This window comes from Varanus komodoensis, unplaced genomic scaffold (genome assembly GCF_004798865.1).
Source record: "Varanus komodoensis strain SLA01 unplaced genomic scaffold, ASM479886v1 scaffold55, whole genome shotgun sequence".
Classification (NCBI taxonomy): domain Eukaryota; kingdom Metazoa; phylum Chordata; class Lepidosauria; order Squamata; family Varanidae; genus Varanus; species Varanus komodoensis.
The window spans coordinates 5,467,863-5,487,299 of NW_025336157.1; the positions used below are offsets into that span (position 1 = coordinate 5,467,863).

The 19,437-nt window shown below is 45.9% G+C and overlaps 1 protein-coding gene and 2 long non-coding RNA genes across 5 annotated transcripts in view; 2 read left to right on the top strand and 1 right to left on the bottom strand.

Annotated features, from left to right (window-relative positions):
* On the bottom strand, nucleotides 1–13,179 carry S100A16 (S100 calcium binding protein A16). Of its 2 annotated transcripts, XM_044448653.1 has the most exons (4): nucleotides 13,114–13,179; nucleotides 12,853–12,954; nucleotides 1,379–1,557; nucleotides 1–402 (listed from the first exon to the last, which is right to left on the bottom strand). In XM_044448653.1, exons 2-4 carry the CDS (start codon nucleotides 12,857–12,859, stop codon nucleotides 238–240), a joined length of 351 nt encoding a protein of 116 aa, XP_044304588.1. In that variant the 5' UTR covers nucleotides 12,860–12,954; nucleotides 13,114–13,179; the 3' UTR covers nucleotides 1–237. The 2 variants fall into 2 exon arrangements, with proteins under 2 accessions (XP_044304588.1, XP_044304587.1); XM_044448652.1 differs by lacking the exons at nucleotides 12,853–12,954; nucleotides 13,114–13,179 and adding an exon at nucleotides 3,918–4,145.
* Nucleotides 3,906–19,437, top strand: part of LOC123032618 — a 26,021-nt gene continuing 10,489 nt past the window's right edge. Inside the window, exons 1-2 of the long non-coding RNA XR_006416509.1 lie at nucleotides 3,906–4,010; nucleotides 12,227–12,236. This is a non-coding gene — a long non-coding RNA (uncharacterized LOC123032618). The remainder of the gene's footprint in view (nucleotides 4,011–12,226; nucleotides 12,237–19,437) is intronic.
* Nucleotides 16,707–19,437, top strand: part of LOC123032617 — an 11,755-nt gene continuing 9,024 nt past the window's right edge. For both annotated transcript variants that reach the window (XR_006416507.1, XR_006416508.1), the window contains exon 1: nucleotides 16,707–16,914. This is a non-coding gene — a long non-coding RNA (uncharacterized LOC123032617). The remainder of the gene's footprint in view (nucleotides 16,915–19,437) is intronic.

A 19,437-nucleotide genomic window follows, 5' to 3' on the forward strand; every position in this document is an offset into this window, starting at 1 on the left:
TTTGATCCAACTCCAGACTTTATTATGAGGCTTTTCAGGCAGTTGCTGCACTCTATGGCACATGACCAAGTGCAGCTGCTGAAAGGGAAACGTTGGCTTTTGCAGTGAATTCCAGTTTTGCATTGATATGCTGATGGCATATGTCGGGCATGGTCCAGGTCGGCATGATGGCAAGGGGAAAGGGGGCTGTGGAGCACCGTGGCCTTGATTGTCGTCGCTACGTGTGCCGGGCACAATCTACTTGGTGAACTTCACGCTTTCCTCCTGCTGCCGGATCAGGCATGAGATGGGACTGGCGATGCCCCCAATCAGGTTCCAGTATTCATCGAAACTGATCTGGCCGTCTCGATTCTCGTCTAGATCACAGATCAGTTTGTCAGCAGCGTGTTTGTTTTTGGTGTCCTGCGGGTGGGAAAAGCAGGTGGGTGAGTCTGGAACCAAAAGTCAGATCGGAAGCCTTCCAACTGAAAGTCCACCTCTTTTTCTGTGCTTCTTCCCTTGAGTTTATTTATTCATTTTATTTATTTATTTAAGATATTTATATGCTGTCCTGTCGCAAAAGCCTCAGGACGGCTTACACAAAAGGAATATTGTTATATTTAACAATATTGAAATATTGTTATATTTAACAATATTGAAATATTGTTAAACCGCCCCAAGCCTTCGGTAATGGGACAATCTACAAACGCTCTAAATAAATAAGTACAATAAATAACGCTCCCTCTTCTTTTCACCCCCAAAGTGCCTTTATGTGTGATAGACGCTTGCGTGCAAAAGTGAGAGATGCAGTTTTTTAGTTTTTAACATGCAGTGGGTCTGCGTGTTATTTTGCCTCCTAGCTGAAGTGTGCAGTAATTCTCCGGTGTAGCCTAGTGGTTAGAGTAGGACTCAGGAGATCCAGATTCTAGCCCCCACGCGGCCATGAAGCTTGCTGGGAGGCTCAGGGCCAGTCACTGACTCTCGCCCTACCCTACCTCGCAGGGTTGTTGTTCAGACAAAATGGAAAGGAGGTGGATTCTTACTGTGGTTTCTAAAGCCAGATGGTTTGCCTTGCCTTTGACTTCCATCTGCACAGAGTGCTTGACGTACACAAGTCCCCAATCTCTTTCCTCCTGGTAAAGTGGGGGAAAGACGCCTTTCTAGACTCTTCCAGAACCTTTGTCAGGGTAGACCGAAGTACCGAGCTAGCGGTCCTCTGGAGATGGTCCCACTCCACTTCCCATCATCCTTAACCACTGACCCCAAAGCTGACTGAAGTTAGGGCTTGGCAGTGTCAAGAGGACCCCGAGTTCTGTACCCGGCGTAGACAAGACCCACGGTTTTATCCCGGATATGGGGGCGCCCAGCACGCCCCGCCGTCCCCCACTCCTTGCCTCACCGTCAGCATGTGATTGAGTTCGTGGCTCAGCATCTTGCGGAAATCTTTCTTGCTAATCCCCCGCCGTCTCCTGCAGCAGCAGCCTTTGCCGGCGTACTTGTCGTAGTTTTTCACCAGCGTCTGGATGGCCCACTCCAGCTCAGAGGGGTCCCCGCTCATGTGCTCGCCTCCTTTGGCTCCTGTGCAAAAGAAAGTGGCAGCCGCATCAGCCTCATGCGCCCTTGTGCTCAAAAGCGCACCGACCCCATTGCGCCAGAGGCCTCGCTCGCTGGGGGAGACGGTCGGGGTTCCCCGGGGTTTGCTGGTCTGCTCGCCCTCCCGAAGTTCGGGTTCCCCGGTCCCTTTTCTTGCAGGCAGAGCGAGGGCTGGAATGTTCCTCCAGAGGAAAAAGCTCTTCGTTTACGGGCAGAGGAAGAATGGGCGGCTTTGTACGTGGTAGAAAATAGACGGATGTCGCACAGGCGGGGTGGAAAGACAGGGAGAACAAAAGTGGCGGAGTGAAGCGTTTGCACTTGCGGAACCATCTGATGCATGCTTAAATAAAACAAGCCCTGCCTTTCCCAGCATGCCCCAGCCAGCTGGTTGGGGCATGCTGGGAAAGGCAGGGCTTGGCTTCCATTGAGAGGGGCTGTGGTGGCTGATCTTTAGCAACGGTGGGAAAAGTTGTTTCAGCAAAGCCAGGCGCCCAGGAGTGTGGGGAGAAAGGTTTTCAGCTGTACTGCAGTGTTTGGGGTAGGGAAAGAATTTTCCCAGAGAGCAGGGAGGGGTTTGCCTGGCTTGTTTGAACAGGTGGGCCATAAAAATTCCCCAGGGATTTGGTCTCCTCTGCTCCATCTTTTTTGCATAATAAAAGCAAATAATTCCCTCACAGGACTTGGAGACTTACCTTCAGCCAGAAGCAGACTTGTCTCCGGTCATCACTTTTTAAGCTTCCTACACTCCAGTTTCCAAAGGGGGTGTTGAGTCTGGGGTAACTCTCTAGATAATAAGCAGGCAACTAGGGATATCTCTGTTATGGGATCACAGCCAGGAGTGTAGCTTGTGTGCAGAATTCAACTCCCTGAAAAGTCTTTGCTTCCATGTTTGTTTTTAAAAATTAAGTTTCTAGTCCTTATGAGGCATGCAGAATTGTTTGCAAGGACAGAGATGGCCCCTGCTTGATCAGACAGCTGCATAAGATTTCTAGAGGATCGGGATGAGAGTTTACTGATCTGATCTAGCAACATTCCTTTTGGGATTGCTGGATTTCACTGGGGTTTTCTTCTGTGCTTTTTTCACCTCATAATTGAGGCACTGGGATCAGTATTCAGTTTGTGTCTGTTGTTGGGGTCGGGCAAGAAGGTTTAGAGTTGGGGAGGCATTTCTGTGCAGTGAATTTTGCTGCAATGGAGGCAGCCCGCCCCCCCCCCCCCCCCCGCACATGGTGACCCAAACCCAGATCAGCTCCCCGCAAACCAAAATGGTGAGGATGAATTGCATGCCACAGATTCAACATAACAGGTCGTTTAGTCCTTGGGGAGCCACTGGTGTTATTTGGAAGGGCTGGGGAGGCGATCCTGTTTCCAAGACTGTATCAGACTCCGGCTTCTGTTTAAACTAAAGGCTTCCCCTTTGGGGATACGGTCTTGCATCTGCCCTCCCTCAAGCCCACTCTGGGAACTGCTGGGAAGGTACCCCAACTACTCTGTGGGGTCCCTCTCTGCTATCTGGCCTTCCTCCCTTCTCTCCCCTTCTGCATAGCCAGTCACGCTGGTGGCGGTTCCAGCCTGAATGGGGCGAAGCCAAAATACCTCCTTCCTTGAGCTCAAAGCTCTGAATTCCAGAATATGCTTCTGTGGGGAAAGAGCCCCGGGAAGGGAGAGACGACCTTCTGGGGTTCCCACAGAACTAGATGTGGTCCATGGGGTGGGAGGTTTGTCCTCCCATCTTCTCTGCCTGTCATGATCGCTCACAATTTTCACATGGCATTTCAGGTGGCTTTCCTGTCTATCTCCGTTGCTACTGTATTTTTTCTCAAGTCTCTCTACCGCAAACCACCAGCTGCTTCCTGTGTTCCCAAATCTAGCTTTTCGTACCAGAAAAGAGGATCTTCAGAAATCAAAGGGAGGCGGTTAAATTAAAACACAGATTTTGGGTGCATTCAAACCATATGACTATTTCCTCCACCAGAAAAAAAGAAAAATTCCAAGCCCTGCATTTTTCCTTGAACAATTATCCTACAGAAATACATTTGTTCTAATATCCGAAAAGAGTGTGCACAACCAATCCTATTTATTTATTTATTAGATTTCTATCCCGCCCTTTAGCCAAAATGGCTCTCTTGCGTTTGATTTATACTGATTTACTTCTCCTCCTATCTGGCAGAAGGCTTTTGCTTCCTGTGTGTGTAACTGAGGACTAGTGGATTAGTAACCCCTTAAAACCGCCCCTGAATTTATGACCAAGATACACCTCCAGTAAGCTTTCCACCAAGAAAAGAATGGATTTCTGCTTTACTTGAGGAGAACAATTTTTCAAAAGAAGCATAGCAGCTCTTTACCTGCCAAATCTGATTCTTTCCTTGTAGATTCTGCACTCCACATTTCCCAGAAAAGGAATAGTAAACTCCGTAGAGATGCCTGGTAGAGAGAAAGTGTGGCCACACGCCTGTCTGAAGCGAAGTTTGGGTGGAGAGATTATACAGGATGCAGCCCCAAACACTCTTTTTCTCTCTCTGTCTCGCAGTCGCAAACCCACACCAATACCGGATAAGGCTATAGTTGTTGCTTGCTTTGTTTTCCTGAGTCCTTTCTGGGCCAGCCTTCACCTCCTGACTTAGGAAGGGGAAAAGCGGAGCGTATCTCGTTTGCTTTCCTTTGCACACGATGTTCCATTGCATGCGGAAAACACATTCCGATTCCAAACATGCAGCATTGCGGCCACGATCCTATCTGTGTGTCATGCGCCTCCAAACTGCACAGCAGGTCTCTCTGCATCCATGACGAGCACCCATGGGATCCATGCCCTCCAAGGAGAATCCAAGAATTCAGGCCACTGTGTCAATCCGTAGCCACAAGAACCAGTTTGGGCAGCTTGTTGGCTTCGGGAGCATATCTTGTAATTCCAGTGGGTCATAATTGCCCATTGGGGAGCAGGCCACCTCCACATATTTATTTTAAAAACTATATTTACATGCCGCCTATTCCACCAATGGCATCCCTAGGTGGCCCTCTTGGTGCATTATGGTAGGGAAAACATAGAAACGGAGTGAGTCAGAAGGGGTCTCCCAGGCCATCTAGTCTGACCCCCGGCTCCAGCTTGGCTCCGCTCACGACATGCCCACCATGTGGACGTCCAGCCTATCCTTGAACACCCTCACCGGTGGGGCCTCAACCACCTCCTGTGGAAGCCCAGTCCACACCCTCGGGGTCCTGACTGTCAGGAAGTGCTTCCTGGCATCCAAATACAACCTTGGCTCCCTGAGCTTTGCTCCATTGGAGGGTGTCCTGCCTTCCTCTGCAGGGGAGGACAGGTCTCTCCCCACCTCCGTGTGACACCCCCTCACATGCCTGTATGTCGCCAAGAGATCCCCTCGGAGTCTCCTCTTCTCCAGGCTGAAGAGACCCGGTTCCCTCAGTCTCGCCTCATACGGCATCCCCTGCAAACCGGCCACCAACCTTGTGGCCCTATGCTGCACTGACTCCAACCTGGCTATATCCTTCCTGTAATGAGGGGCCCAGAACTGGAAAAATTGACTTTCTTTTTACATACTGTGAGGCAGTATGTAAATTGACTTTCTTTTTACATACTGTGAGGCAGTATGTAAATTGACTTTCTTTTTACATACTGTGAGGCAGGAGCAGGGAAATCGGAGCGCATGGCCGATGTCAGCATCCTGGCCCTCATGAAGTCCCAGCACTAGGTTCCTATAAGCCCAGGTGCCGCCACCACCAATACCTAGAAGGACCCCACGGCTGCTTTCAGCATCTAATGAACTGGGGAGGGTCCAGAAAAGCTCGAGCCAGAACGGAGGTGTCCGTCTCCAGAATACTGCACAGGCCTGCGTTGCCCTTCCAAATGAGCTGTTGAATGTGGAGTCACCATGAGTTACATGGTCCTCTTCTATCATGCTACAGTCCTAATGCTTCTTACCCCACTTGTAGCGTTGATACCGCACTGATGCATGAGGCAGATGAACCTATGAGACCCCTTTGTGGCCGGCACAGCATTACAACCCTCTTATATCCGGTCTTAGTGCTGAAATGCTCAGCACTAAGAAAGCACAGGACAACATTGCAAAGTCTTAGCAAAATGTGGCTTAAATAAAGCATTTCTAGTGCTATGACGCTACAGTGCTAATTTTCCAAAGTAAAATATAATCTCCCATCCCAGGTTATCACCATTTAAATAATGTGGAGTTTTCATTTCCTAATTAAATGCTTCCAATCGATGCTTCTGACCCAAAGCAGACATAGAATTTCAGAAAGAAACCTCATGCTAGAAGATTGCTTAGACTAAATCTGTCCAGGGTTTGGTTCCTACAGTGGTTCTGACAACAGGAAAGCCAAAATATTTCAAGATACATTATTTTAGTGGCATTGCATGCCAAACTCATGCACACTAGGCAAACTTTCAAACACAAATGGGATGCATTAACACACATTTCCCCTAATGGCGCGCACGTTTTCACGGAAACCTTTTTCTTTAAAGTGTTCTGTTTCTCGAATATAAGATTGGAGAAATGGGAAATGGGGTGAAACCAAAACCGACCAATTCCTCCATCTGTAATCCTAGGACACTGAAGTCAGCCCTGTAAAGACTCCGTATTTGTTTTTCCAAATATTTTCATTTATTTTCCGAAAGTACAATAGAAAGAAAAAAGTATTTAGGAAGAAAGAAGCCAAAGACTTCAGGAGTTGAAGACTCAAAATAACAAATTTTGTGGGAATGACAGAGGTCCTTATTCCGTGTTCCTTGTGTGCCAACGTCCTGCTTCGGGGCCCCAATCTTTCTTGTTGGATCAGGCTTAAAAAAGTACTCCAGTCCCTGCGGATGCCATCTTGGAGACTTTCTAGTCATCCTTTCTTGACCCACGAATTCCCACCCTCGCTTCAGGCATTGGCTGCCATTGGATGCCCCCAGTGTGTGTGTGCAGGACTCCAAGATACACCGCAGCCGCTCTGTTGTGGATGAAGGGTGACAGAGCGGGATGCGTGGGCGGTAATGACATGCCCAGCATGAAAGAATATGGGTTGGAGGCTCAGTCCTCTTCCAAGAGCAGGAAATCCGATCTCTCAAAATGAGATCCATGCATCTGAGTATCTTGTGAAGTACCCACAAGAGAAATCAAGCAGTGGAAATCACACGAAGCTTGTTCTTTTCATTAGGTTGGCTCCACGTTTGGCCAGCCTTAAAGCTGAGCTATCTTAATTTCCCTGTATTTTTAGCAAAGCGACAGTGAAGTGGCCAAAAGTGGATTTGGAACCTTGTGTTCAAATTTTGCCTTGGACACAGTTCTGGCTGCTCAGTTTCTTCCCTCTTTTCTGTCTAAACATGCATAGGATTATGTCCTTACTCGATTTAGGAGCATAAGAGCCAGTGTGGTGTTGTGGTTCAGGGACTGGGACTCAGGAGATCTGGGTTCTAGTCCCCGCTCAGCCATGAAGCCCACTGGGTGACTTTGGGCCAGTCCCACACTCTCAGCCCCACCTACCTCACAGGGTTGTTGTTGTGGGGATAAGATGGAGGAGGAGGAGGATGTAAGCTGCCTTGAGCCCTTTGTAGGAGAAAGGCAGGATATAAATTGAAAAATAAATAAACAAATAAATATCTGCAGCCATTCCGAATGGGTAACAGAGGACTGACCCAGCCTAAAGTCAGACGCGGGTGGCCAGATGTTAGACCTCAGGGAGTAGAAATCGGCTGTCTTGAAAGGAAGGCAAATGGCCACTCATTTACTCCCACATATTTTCTGGAATGTCATTGCCTGGCTTGACATCCCATACATTTGATGTACATGGCACACCATTTTTGCTCCAAGCAATACAGTTTTTATTTTCTTTGCTTTTTTAGATGTGGTGATGCAGGACGCATTCTCCAAAGAGGCGCCCCTTCTTTTGTCTCCCCTGCTTTGACATTTGGTATCGGATGGATTTTGTAAGTAACCCCTTTGACATTATTTTTGCTCTCTGTATGATTAAGTTCTTTGAGCATTGCATGGCAATTTCTTTCTGTTTCAACACTGGCTCCCCTGTTCTTATTGGATTTTAGTTGTTGTTGTTATTATTATTATTATTATTATTATTATTATTATTATTATTATTATTATTACATTTCTATGCAACTGTGTTTGATCTGATTGCAACTGTGGCATGGATGCATTCATTTTCTGAAAACCCTTTAAAGATGTATTCATTGAAAGAGGCCTTCCCTTTCTAGTTCCACCTAGGAGGGAACGGCATCTTCAAAGTCAACCCTTGCATTCCAGAAATATTGCAAATATTTGTACCTAACATGATTTAAATCTGGAGTGTCGGACTTCTTTCTGTCTGAGGGCCAAATTCTATTTTGCAGAAATTCTCAAGGGCCACTTTCCATTGGTAAGTGTGGTCAAAAGCAAAATGTGGCCCCCATGCCAGCAAATTTTAGCTAACTACCCCTTAAGAGAGGCTTTTTAGAATGCCGGGGGGGGGGGGGGACACAAAAGCCAGAAACGCCAAACAATTGAGGATGGGGTCAGGGAAAAGGGATGTGTGTATCTAAGGAGCCCCAAAAGACCAAATCTTTGGTGTGGAATTCAATCCCCAAAAATGGTTCAGCACCCAGGATAGCTCTCATAAATCTCCGAATGAAAGCTGCAATGATTACTCTTCCTTCGCTGGGACTAAACCTCACTGAAATCTGGAGAGGGCTGCCTCTTTGAGGCAGGATTAGAACCTGTGGTTTTCTCTCAATGGAGCAGAGAGATCGGGCTGTTTCTTCCTGCAGTGGATGGCTGGAGAGAAGTTAAGCAACCAGAGGGGTGTGAGGCGTCTCTGCCGAGCGGATCAGATCAAACAAGACGCGACTCGCTCCATCACACCTGTAGGTCCCTCCCTCTGGCATGCACATGGGATGTGGTTAATCTCGCAGCTATTTTGCCCTTAGAGAGGCAGTCGTTTGCAGAGGGATGAAGTTCCGGATCTCTTCTGGATGGGATTTGGTTTCCCTTCAGCGCCAGTATTCAAATTTAGGTGGTTGCCCCGCGTTCTCAAGCCAGTTCCTATCCGGGTATTTTAGGGAACGACTCCGAGAATTCCCGATCATTGGCCATGTGGGCTCATCTTGGTGGGAGTTGAAGGCCTAAACTGGGCCTCAGTTGGAGCATGCTGCTTTGCTAGGATTAAAGGATTGCCCCATGAAATGGAATGGGGTTCAAGCAAGGGGCATCAGTGGGAAGTCCTGTCTCCTGCAGCAACATCGTTTAGTTTATGGACCGGACCTCCTCCTGACACTCTTTTCGCTTGTGGTGTGTAGCTTGGAAGGAGTCTCGGACTGGGGACTTGCATACTCTTTGGGGTTGTACCTTATAGGGCACCAGACATACAGAAGGATGAAGGTGTTCCCCACCTTGGCTCCCCCGCCCATATGGCTGAAAAGAATGATAGGAGTTGTAGTCCAAACATCTGTTCCAACTCATGGCATGCTAAGCACGTCCCAAGGCTGACTGGCTCTACAGCTGAATTTCTCTTCCTTCTCCAGATCTTGCCAGCAGATTTCAGTTTCCAGCCAGGTGGCTGGCACAGGCTGAGCTTGATTTCTTGGTGCCTTGGGAGGAATGTTCCAATTGCTGCTTGTAATTTAGCCATCCCCAGTTCTACCACATTGGGAATGTAACGGCCGAGTCCCAAGCCTATCTTTCCCTTTTGGGGCGTACACGCGGGATGAAACGAAAACGTTTTGTTCCCTTTTCTGCACAAGGCAGATTCTACTTTCTTACTTTCCTGGCACCCAAGACTGAACATGCTGGGGCTTGTGGAGAACTTCGGAGGAGCAGCCCGGATCAACCTCAGGTGTGCCCAGGTCTTTCCGTTCCCACCGTGGCCAGCCATGGCTTGCGGGACATCCACACATACGACATGAGTGCCCATGTTCCCCAGCAATTGGCACGTCGCTGCATATTGCCTCTGATACTGGAAGTATGACATCACCATTCTGACTAGGAGCTGTTGGTGTAATTCCCCTTAAAGCCATCCAAGATGGCCGCCACTCCAGCTCATCCAAGTGAATCCCATAAATGAACTGCATGAAGATGAGATTCCTTTGTTCTCCCCTGAATTTCCCATCAATCAACTTGATGGGATGACTCCTCTGGGTTCTGGTATTACAAGGGCGGGAAAAACCCCCTCTTTTCCCTGTTTCTTCCATGCCACGCCTAATTTGTGCTTCTATCATGTTTCCCATCATCCCCGTTACTGGGGATGTTTGGATTCAATTTAATTGTGTGAATGGGATGGAGTTGTCTGTTCCAGGCTTTGCAAACATATGAAATCTGATTTTTGTTTCCTGCTCTGAAAATTATGGAAATAAATCCATGGGAAAGAACAAAGTGCCTTAAGCATTGTATATACATTATCGTAACTTTTCAGACGTGCATAATATATTTCAGCTAACTTTTGGTTCTGTTCACAGAATTTGCCCATGGAAGTAGTTCTGGTTCAAAAACAATGAACTTGCTTAGCAGAAAATCAAACCTATTTCATTCTGCTTTGGATGTCTGTGACGGCCCTGCTCCTCATTCAATTTTCTCCTAAGCCACACAGTCAAGTATATACATTCTGTGGCTATGATCTATTGAGAGATTCGCAGCTCATCGCCTTTTTAAATGTTAAATGTATTTAAAATACTTATTCTACACTCTTCTGTTCTCAACCCTTAAAGCCACTTTCTGAAACATAAATGATCATGAAAAGAAATCACAGAGCGTTGATGAGATGAGTCTGAGTCTCTGAGCAAGAGGGCAGGCATTTTGAAAGCGTGCTGTAATGAGCTGTCACAACACCAGCAGGATATGGCGAAATTTGGGGAAAAGTTTCAGGGTTATCAGTCACTTCCAGACAGGATTTGAACAGAAAGCATGAGCTAACCAGATAGTCCCCTAACCCAGCAATATAAGGACCAAGCACAACATTTCTGGGGACGGCATGTGGACGACGCGGAGCCAAAATGAGAGTGCCTTGCTTCTGTACATGTATGGATCCTGCCTCTGTTTCCATCTGAGTTAGTTGATCACTTGAGCTGGAATGAATTTTTATATACCTTCCAAAAGTCAGAATCTTTTTGAGTGCAAAGGAACATTATACACAAACCTCTACTCCAGTCAAAATAGTTGACCAAGAGTTAACCATTCTAATGAAAAATCCAATGTCATCCTTTGTTATTTCCTTGGGAAATAACAAAACTAGAGTCTTGAGCAAAATTTCTTATATCTTGGCTCCTGTTGTCTTTACATTGGATCTTGCAAACACTTAGGGATGGATAAATCTGTCAGTTTTGGTTTGGTTTGCTTCTCATTTTTCTAGTTTGTCCCAAACATTGAAATTTATTTTTTAGGTTTATTTAACAGTTCATACACATTTTTGTTAATTTCTCCTAAAAGCTAGATTTTTCTCTGCACTTTTGCCTAATAGACAAATTCTACATGAGTGCTTTTCTTCATATGATGCCCAGTGTTTTGAACATTTTTTTTGTATATACTTTCTCCAAACTCACCCATTTTGGAGACGAGCTCCACAGAAACATTCAGGGGATTGTGAATTTTGAAGACCAGCCAACTTTGCTTTTAATTATTTTACAAAGTTATTTGGGTGACTTTGGGACAATCAGGGATTCTCAAGCTAAACTACTTCAAAGGGTTGTTTTGAGGATAAAATGGAGGAGGAGGATCACCAGAACTGCTTTGGGATCCATGCCAGAAGGAAAAAGGTGGGGTACAACTATAATGAATACATAAATAAACGTTTTTAAGTTAGTGGCTTTCTGACCTTAAGCCAAATTACTTGCACAACCCATTTCAATCATTCTGCTCGGAAACGCCAAAAGAATACAAACTGTTGTCACAGCATGTCCTTACTCTCTGGACAATCTAATCTGACGAGGTTCCTGCAAGCAGTTCATCCCCAAATCTCTGGCAACATAAGAGACAAAGTATTTACTTTGAACCTCACAAGATCTTTACATTATGTCGTGAGCTCAGGACTAAAGCAAAGCTTCCCTCAGCATCTCAAGGAAAAAAAGAGGACAATTTGGAGAAACACATCTTTTTCTTTGCCTTGAGATCCTAAACCCACTTAATTGGCTTCCGACCATGTTGTAGTACTGGAATTGCTAAATTTCAGTTAAGCTCGGTATCTTAATTTTCCCATTTTAAGCGCAGGTTTTCTTGGACGCTGGAAATGTCTCAGAGGTTTTATGTAGCTCATCCCAACCTTTCAGATCCTTTAAGAGTCTGTGTAAGAATCCGTAAGCATTTTTTGTGCGTATTTCTATGAAGATGAGAATTGGGAGAAAGGACGTAACTTGGTGGTTATGACTGTGCTTCTAGTTCAGAAGGTTCCAGGTGCCAGGTCTGGTTTCTTGAAGCAGAACTAGGAAATATTCCTTCCTGGAATACGGAGAGCCAATTCAGCTCAGTGCTGACTATACCACCCTACCAGGAATAAGGACCTGGCCATATGAAGAGTTTCTGCTGCTTCACACACACCAATGTTTGCAAACCATTCCCCTATTAGAATGCCTTTAAAACATTATTTCTGGTTACAGGCACATTTCTGTCTCCAGATTCTGATCAGGTGAACTCTGCTACAAAATTCGGATAAATGCAGATTTCAGAAAAGAATGGGTGTTTTCCATCCTCATCAGATGCGCAGAACATGAGAAATCTGCATTTAAAAGAAGGCTTTCCCTTGCCCACAAAGTCTCTATTCAGTAGAAAGCCCCACTGAACTCTCTGATCCAAGAAGTGGTGTTCTGAAGCGAGTGTTTCGGTAGTGGGGATCAGAGCCTACCGATTCAGCAAGCCCGTCGCTTGGAAGAGAGCCAGAGCCTTCTTTGTGTGAATTGAACATGCATTAGTGGCCCATTGGAACGTGAGGGGGGATATTAACTAGACCAACAAATATTCGGCAGAGGAAAGACCGGGTGGTCTGCAAAACCCACCGCCTTCCCTTCCAAAGGCCCTTCACTGCCTACTTCTGAATTCTCCCTCTCCTCCCGCACCCTCGCCTTTTGTCCCAAATGTGTTTTGTTGTCAGGAAGCTTAACTAATGGAGTATTTATCGCCAGGACTTGTAGGGGCACGTCGTACCCCTTGGCATGTTCCCAGCCAAATTCCGAGCTTTGTGCCTTCAATCCGAAACGACCCCTGCACTATGCCCCCTTCAGGCTTGCCTCTTCCCACCCCTTCCGTAGACAAAAGTGCGTGTCCTTGGCTAGCTGCACGCTCCGTTCCCACTCACCTTGCATGACTGGTGCGGGGGTCGCTCTCTGTCTATTTGTTCTTCCTGCCAAAGGCCTCTGCACCCGTCCGTCCGTCCGTCTCGCTTTCCAGCGTCTCCTGTCTGTACAAGACTTAGCAATATGAGATACGACACCTCCTACTTCTTACGTCTACCCAGCGTCTGTGTCACGAGGCCGGCCTGGCCTTCGTTTTAAAGAGGAACGTCCCCCCACCTGTTTTGGAAGGAGCCTGCCAATCTTTGGGGCGTTCCTCAACTCACCTGTTGCACTGGGTTGCAAAACGGAGGAATCCTGTCTCCTGACCAGCTCGTTCTTCCTGCTGGTGATACACAGTGACCCACACTCTGCTCTGGTGTGTAAAGTCCATGGTATGGCACAGCACGGAGCAGCTGGGACAGATTCCGTGTCTCTAGGCAAACATCCTGCCTCTAAGCAATCCCAGACTGAGCAAATGGTTTGCGTTAGAATGAGGGTTCAGTGTCGGACTCCCCAGGCTGCGAGGGTGGGTGTCTTGAAGGCATCTGCTTGGCTTTCCGGTCGCTGGACTTTGATCCGTCTTCCCCTGTGTAGCTTCCATCAAGTGTCTGGGACAGCAGCTCCCATCATCCGTCACGAGTGGCCTTGCTGATGGGAGCCATAGGTTTGGAGGATGGCTGATTTGGAGAGGCGGCGAAAGGGAAGCATGTTCACTGTGCATATACGGATGGCTGGTGTGAGGGAAGAGCAAAATGGAGTTTTCGCCCTCTTCCATATTCTTGAACCCAGAGGGGCCATCCCAGGAAACCGATTGGGGGACATTCAGAACAGATCCAAGGAAGAGCTGCTTCACACCACACATACTTAAATCGTGGAGTTCGTTAGCCAAAGATGTGGGGATGGCCACAATTTAAAAGGGGATTCAACAAATTAATGAAGAAGAAACTTCTCAGTGTCTGCTAGTCCTGATGGTTATTTTTCCCTATTCTCTCCATCTTGTGGCCTTGCCATATTGCATGTTTCCAATCCTGTTTGGTTTGTCCCCAAACTTTGAGAACTATTTTTTAAAGTTTGCACAAAAATTTAGAAGACTGTTTTGTGTCCATTGCTCCAAAGACATGTTTTATTGACAGTTTAGCCTGATGCACACAAATTTGGTGGCAGATTTTCCTAGTATAACACAGGCTTGTAAGCTATTTCCCCTAACATTTGCATTTTAGTGTGTGTTACAAAAATTAAAGAAAGGAATATTTTGAGGGCTAAGGCTTGCTCTCCAATTCCTAAATATTCCCATCCCTACACAGGTAGGTTCAAAAAGAAGAAATCAAATTGGGATGTATTTCTAGACTCTTTGGAGCATAAAAGGTGAATCCCAGCCTTTTGGATTGATCCCAGAAGCGAACAGCTAATTGACTGAGGAAGCTTAATCTTGGATTCTTCAGCTCAAGAATGAAAATAGGGCATTTTGTGAATGGGTGGTTTCTGAAAATCTGTGATGTGGTTGTTGATGGACAATTAACAGAATTTGATTGATTGATTGATTGATTGTTTGGAGGAATAATCAGGCATGAGTAGAGAGGCAAGAAAGTTTTGTTTCAGTTTGGTGTGGATTCAGATCTCCCCTGTTTTCATCCCCTGAACCAAACACAATCTGCTGTTGGAAGGAATGCTTATTTGAGACTGTAGTGTGATTTATACACAAACACCCTTGAATCAATGGGAGAAGAATGTATCTATTTTAAATATACAAACCACTGAAATGCGTATTTGAGAACATGTACACAAAAAGATGCATGAATTTCCATGCAGAAATACGAAACAAAGATTGTGATTAGATACAGCCCAAAGGTGGGATGTGTTGGACTTCCACACAAATATACCTTTTGTCACCCCACACCTCTCTGCATGTTACATGGCTGTTTGCTTGTTTTCGTGTCTTGTATTTCTAGAATAGTTTTTGGTTTGGTTTTGTTAACGCATGCACCTCTGCCTGCCTCATTTTAGAGTGGTTTCCAGGCTATCTTCAAAGGCTCAAGTTTGGTCCGGAATTTTATTTAATCTTGACAAAACTCACTAGCGATGCTTGGCAGATTCGGACACTGCAAATTCTGAACGAAACTGAGCTGCCTTGTACTTCTCTGAATGTAGTTATCGGTCGTGTTTTTCTCTTTCTTGACTGTACTGACATATTTTACTTTAGAGAAAATTGCTTGATTTAAAAGCATATATTCCTATGGATTTTTTTAAACCGCTCAAAAGGGGCAGGTTTTAAATAAATGTGGGAAAAGGACGGAATCGATTTACTGGTGAAAACACAAAAGTGATTTGAATTGCGGGGGGGAAATGAATTCGCCCACAAGCAGTTAGAACTGCAGCATAAACTAACACCATCTTAACAGTCTCGATACAAAATTCTTAGGGCCAATTAAAGAAATCTTGATCTGTTCATAACAGGAGTCTTAACTGATGACTCAGTTCAATGATTAGCCCTAAATCTCCATATAAATCTTGTTGTCACTCTGATTTAAAAAAACCTTGTCTTTGTTTTTAAGCTGATGGAAGGACATGTTGTAAAAGAAGCTGTTTTATTTTAAAAAAGGGGGGCATTTGCTGCTAAGTGTAGAGCAAAGCAGAGCTTGTTCCGACAGAGGGTGTGTGTGAAGAGCTTTCTCTGTGGTTTTCAGGAGTGGCCTGCCTCTTTTGCAGCCATCAGCGTTTCCCTTTGAGATACGGGACCTTCTCTCCGCTCAGGGCAGCCGCGTTCTGGCTGGCCTCCCTATTCTAGTTGGCCACCTCGCTGGGCTACTGCAGTGCCCTTTGCAAGGGGTGGCTTTTGAAGACTGTTCAGAAAGTCCCCTTGATGCAAAAGATAACCTTAAAGGCCACCATTACTAGGCCTGCGAGCATGAGAGACGGGGCCTCCTCAGCGGTAGCCCCTCCATTCTGGAACTCCCTTCAGATTAAGTTACACTCGGCCCCTTGAGTACAGGCCTTTCGAACTGGAAATGTATTTCTTCACAGTGTTTTTTTTTTTTTTCTTGGAAAGTTTAAACAACCCCTGTGTTTCAAAGCAGTTTTTTTCTTAAAGGTTCCTCATTAGGGCTTGCTTTTAAATATCTGGAATGAAACAATGAATCCGTAAAACTAGATGCAAGCTGGGCTTTAAAAAAGTGGTCGCATTTAAAATTAGCTTTGAAAGGAAAGGAATGGAATGGAACGGAACAGAAACAAACTTCATTGTCCAATTCATCGGGGCATCTTAGCTAGTCCCAAATCAATTTTCAGTCTTCTTCGCTAGTCCTTCATCCAGGCCTTAAACTAGTCATAAACTAGTCCTTAAACTGGTTCTTACTCTTCTTAACTAGTCCAAATCTTAACTAGTTCCAATTGGTGAGTCTAAGCACAGTGTGGGAAACCTCGGGTCTTAATCCGGGTCAGCACACCTCAGATGGGTAACACCCCTTTCTCTCTGCTCCGAGCTTAACTGATTTGTCAGCGAAGTGATGCAGCCTTAAGTAACTTTTTGTGAACCGAGCGGGTTGCACATGTCAGAATATCTTGTCTTTGCTCCTGCCAGGCTGACAGGGATGGGACTGGTGTCCCGGCCATTGTGGGTTGTATTGTGGAGGCAAAGCAAGGTGTGTCTGGTGGCATATTTTCCTCGTTACTCAGCTCTCAGCCCTAATAGCCTAATCAGGCTTACCTTTGCTGGAAGAGATGCTGTTTCTATGAACACATCAGAAAATTATTTTTTAATGTTGCATGCAGAAAGTGTTAAGCCCCCCCCCCCCCAAAAAAAGCTGCTATAATTCACCAAGGTGATATCAGTGCTATTTTACAAGTATAACCTGCCTTTCTTTCTCTTGCAAGGAATCCAAGGCAGCTCACATGGTCCTCTCTCCTCCATCTTATCTTCACAACAACCCTGTGAGGAAGGCTAGACTGAGAGTGAGCGTCTGGCCAGAGAATGCAGGTTCTTCATGGCCGTGTGGGGATTTGAACCCGGATCTCCTGAGTCCCAATCCAGCACTCAAGCCAGTCTGCCACACTGCGTCTTGATGTATTGGAGTGAGAAGAAAAGAAAGGTAGGCCCTATTTATTTCTGTCTCTTGCTTGAGGTCTACTGGTGGATTCTCTGGTGTTAGGGTAAGTATATCTGATATTCAGCTCCTTTGCCGTTGCTGAAATGCTGTCCATTTGGACAACCAAGGTCCGCCCCCCCCCCGCATGTGTATTCATATTGGTAATGGAGGCGTTCTGTTATTTGCCCAATGCCCTTTCAGGTGGGCAGGTTGAAAAGTGCCCAACTTTAGCTTCAAAGCTTCATTTGAGCCACAACCTTTGGGGAAGAAGTGGGGGTTACGTATCTAGCTCTCCCCGGATGATGGCAAAATTTCAAAATGCTGGCAGGGCAGTGTGTGTGTGTGTGTGTGCGCGCACGCGGGGGTCATGTGTCTGAAAAGTCTCTGATGTCACGCTCTCCCTGACTGCAGAAAGCTAGCATGCCAAGACAAAGGCTCTAGTGTACTGTTTGGACAGGCAAATTCGCTGGAGTGTTGCTACCCTGACTGTGGAACACGCTCCCCAGAGAGGCCCGCTTGATGCCGACGCTTCTTTCCTTTCGGCGTCAGGTGAAACCCTTTTTATTCTCCCAGTATTTTAATTATTAACTTGTTTTAGTTAGCGGGTTTGTATTTTAACACTGGCTGCGGGGCAACTGTGATTCTGATTTCTATTTTTAGGATTAATTTGTTGTAAACCACCCCGAGAGGTCTAAGTATCGGAGGGTATAGGAAAGTTTTGAATAAATTTATTTATTTTATTTATTTATTAAAACATTTCTATGCCGCCCCTTGCCGAAGCCTCGGGGCGGCTTACAACACAACAAAATACAATAAAATACAGAAATAACAATATAAAATTAAAATTAACAACATAAAATAAATAAACAATATAAAGATAAATTAATATCCAAAGGCAATTTTTTGCGGGGACAAAATGGAAGACTTCATGGGGATGGGTTTACTGTGGACCGCAGTGCCTCCCTCTTTCCCTCAGCCCTTCTTCTTCTTCAGTGGCCACCAGTTGGGAAAGCAATTCCTTTCTCAGCATGCCCTGAACTACAAGCATCATTCCAAAGACTTCTGGGAAAAAAATGGTGGCAGCCCAGAAAATAAATGGTGCCGTGATTTTTTGCTAAGTTGCACAAACCCTCTCCAAAATTAGCCCATTCCCAAAACTTGCACATGGGAGGAGAATATTTTTGAATTCGTAATCAATATGTCATAGGCCCAGAGAAGATGACTGTACCGAACGCTTCCTTCTTTAGAGATCTCGCCTTGAAGCATGTGAAGATAAGCTGCAGGGCAGTATGTATCAGTGGTTAGCTGGCTGCATTCTTAGGTGTGGGAGAGCCACATTACTTATGAACTGTGTGGGTGGACAGTTTCCAGCTCTCAGCCAACCTTGTCTCAGAAGATTTCAGGGCAGATAAAGAGTCATAAAAACAATTTGCATGCTGAATACAGGCAGGGAAGGATAAATAGCAATTGGTCTGAGCCTCAGAATGCCATCGCTAGAAATATTCATGGCATGCACTATTTTTTTAAATTCCTGTTGTGATGGCTGCGCCATCAATCCAGTACTGGTCCATCTGAGGGTTTCCCAAGACGTGGCTCCAGCCTATATCCTGTGGCAGGCAGTTCCACAGTTTAATTGCCATGTTGTCCCATTCCAAAAGCATTTCCTTTTCATAAGGCTGGAATGTGCATCTTCTCTCTTACACCTGCTCATAATTCAAGGAAGACAACAGATGACGTAGGTCTGTCGGAGATGGAAATGTGGATTTTTGAAGTGGTCCGTAATGGACCAGTAAAAGCAAACAGAAATGCAGAAAGAAAACATTTTGGAAAGGAGAGCAGGATCTCTTTGTCCCTCACAAAAGTTGTAAAAAAGAATGTTTTTTCTTAATTCAGAAGCTGTGTATTGTGTAAGGACTGAATTTAAAAAATTCTCCAATGGGATGTGACTGAATTTGGCAGGTGAGGGTGCAAAAATGAGATCTTATCCTGAAAGCTGCTTGTTCGGAAGTGTAATTCCCAAATAGAACTCCTTGGGAGCAATGCTACATAATGAAATAATGTCCCTCCCAGGGGAATTCTGGGGAAAAAATGGCAGTCACCAGGAAGAGTGGGGAAAGCCATCCCTTCACCCCATTAGTTTCCCAGATCCCCATGTAAAAAATTATCCCCACCCACTGCCCTCTGGCCAGTGATCTGGAAGCAGGAAAGGGAAAAATTTGGATCAGCATAATTATATAATCCAGAGTAGGCTGCCTGCAATTCCCATCAGCCCCAGCCAGCATGGACAGAGTTGGAATCAGTGCAGCGAAAGGCCGCTAAGGATGGTGGCTGGTTTGCAGGGGAAGCCATATGAGGAGCAACTGGGGGAGCTGGGTCTTTTCAGGCTGGAGGGGAGGAGGCTCAGAGGGAACCTGCTAGCGACATGCAGGTACGTGAGGGGGTGTCACACGGAGGTGGGGAGAGACCTGTTCTCCCCTGCCGTGGAGGCAGGACGTGCTCCAACGGAGCAAAGCTCAGGGAGCCAAG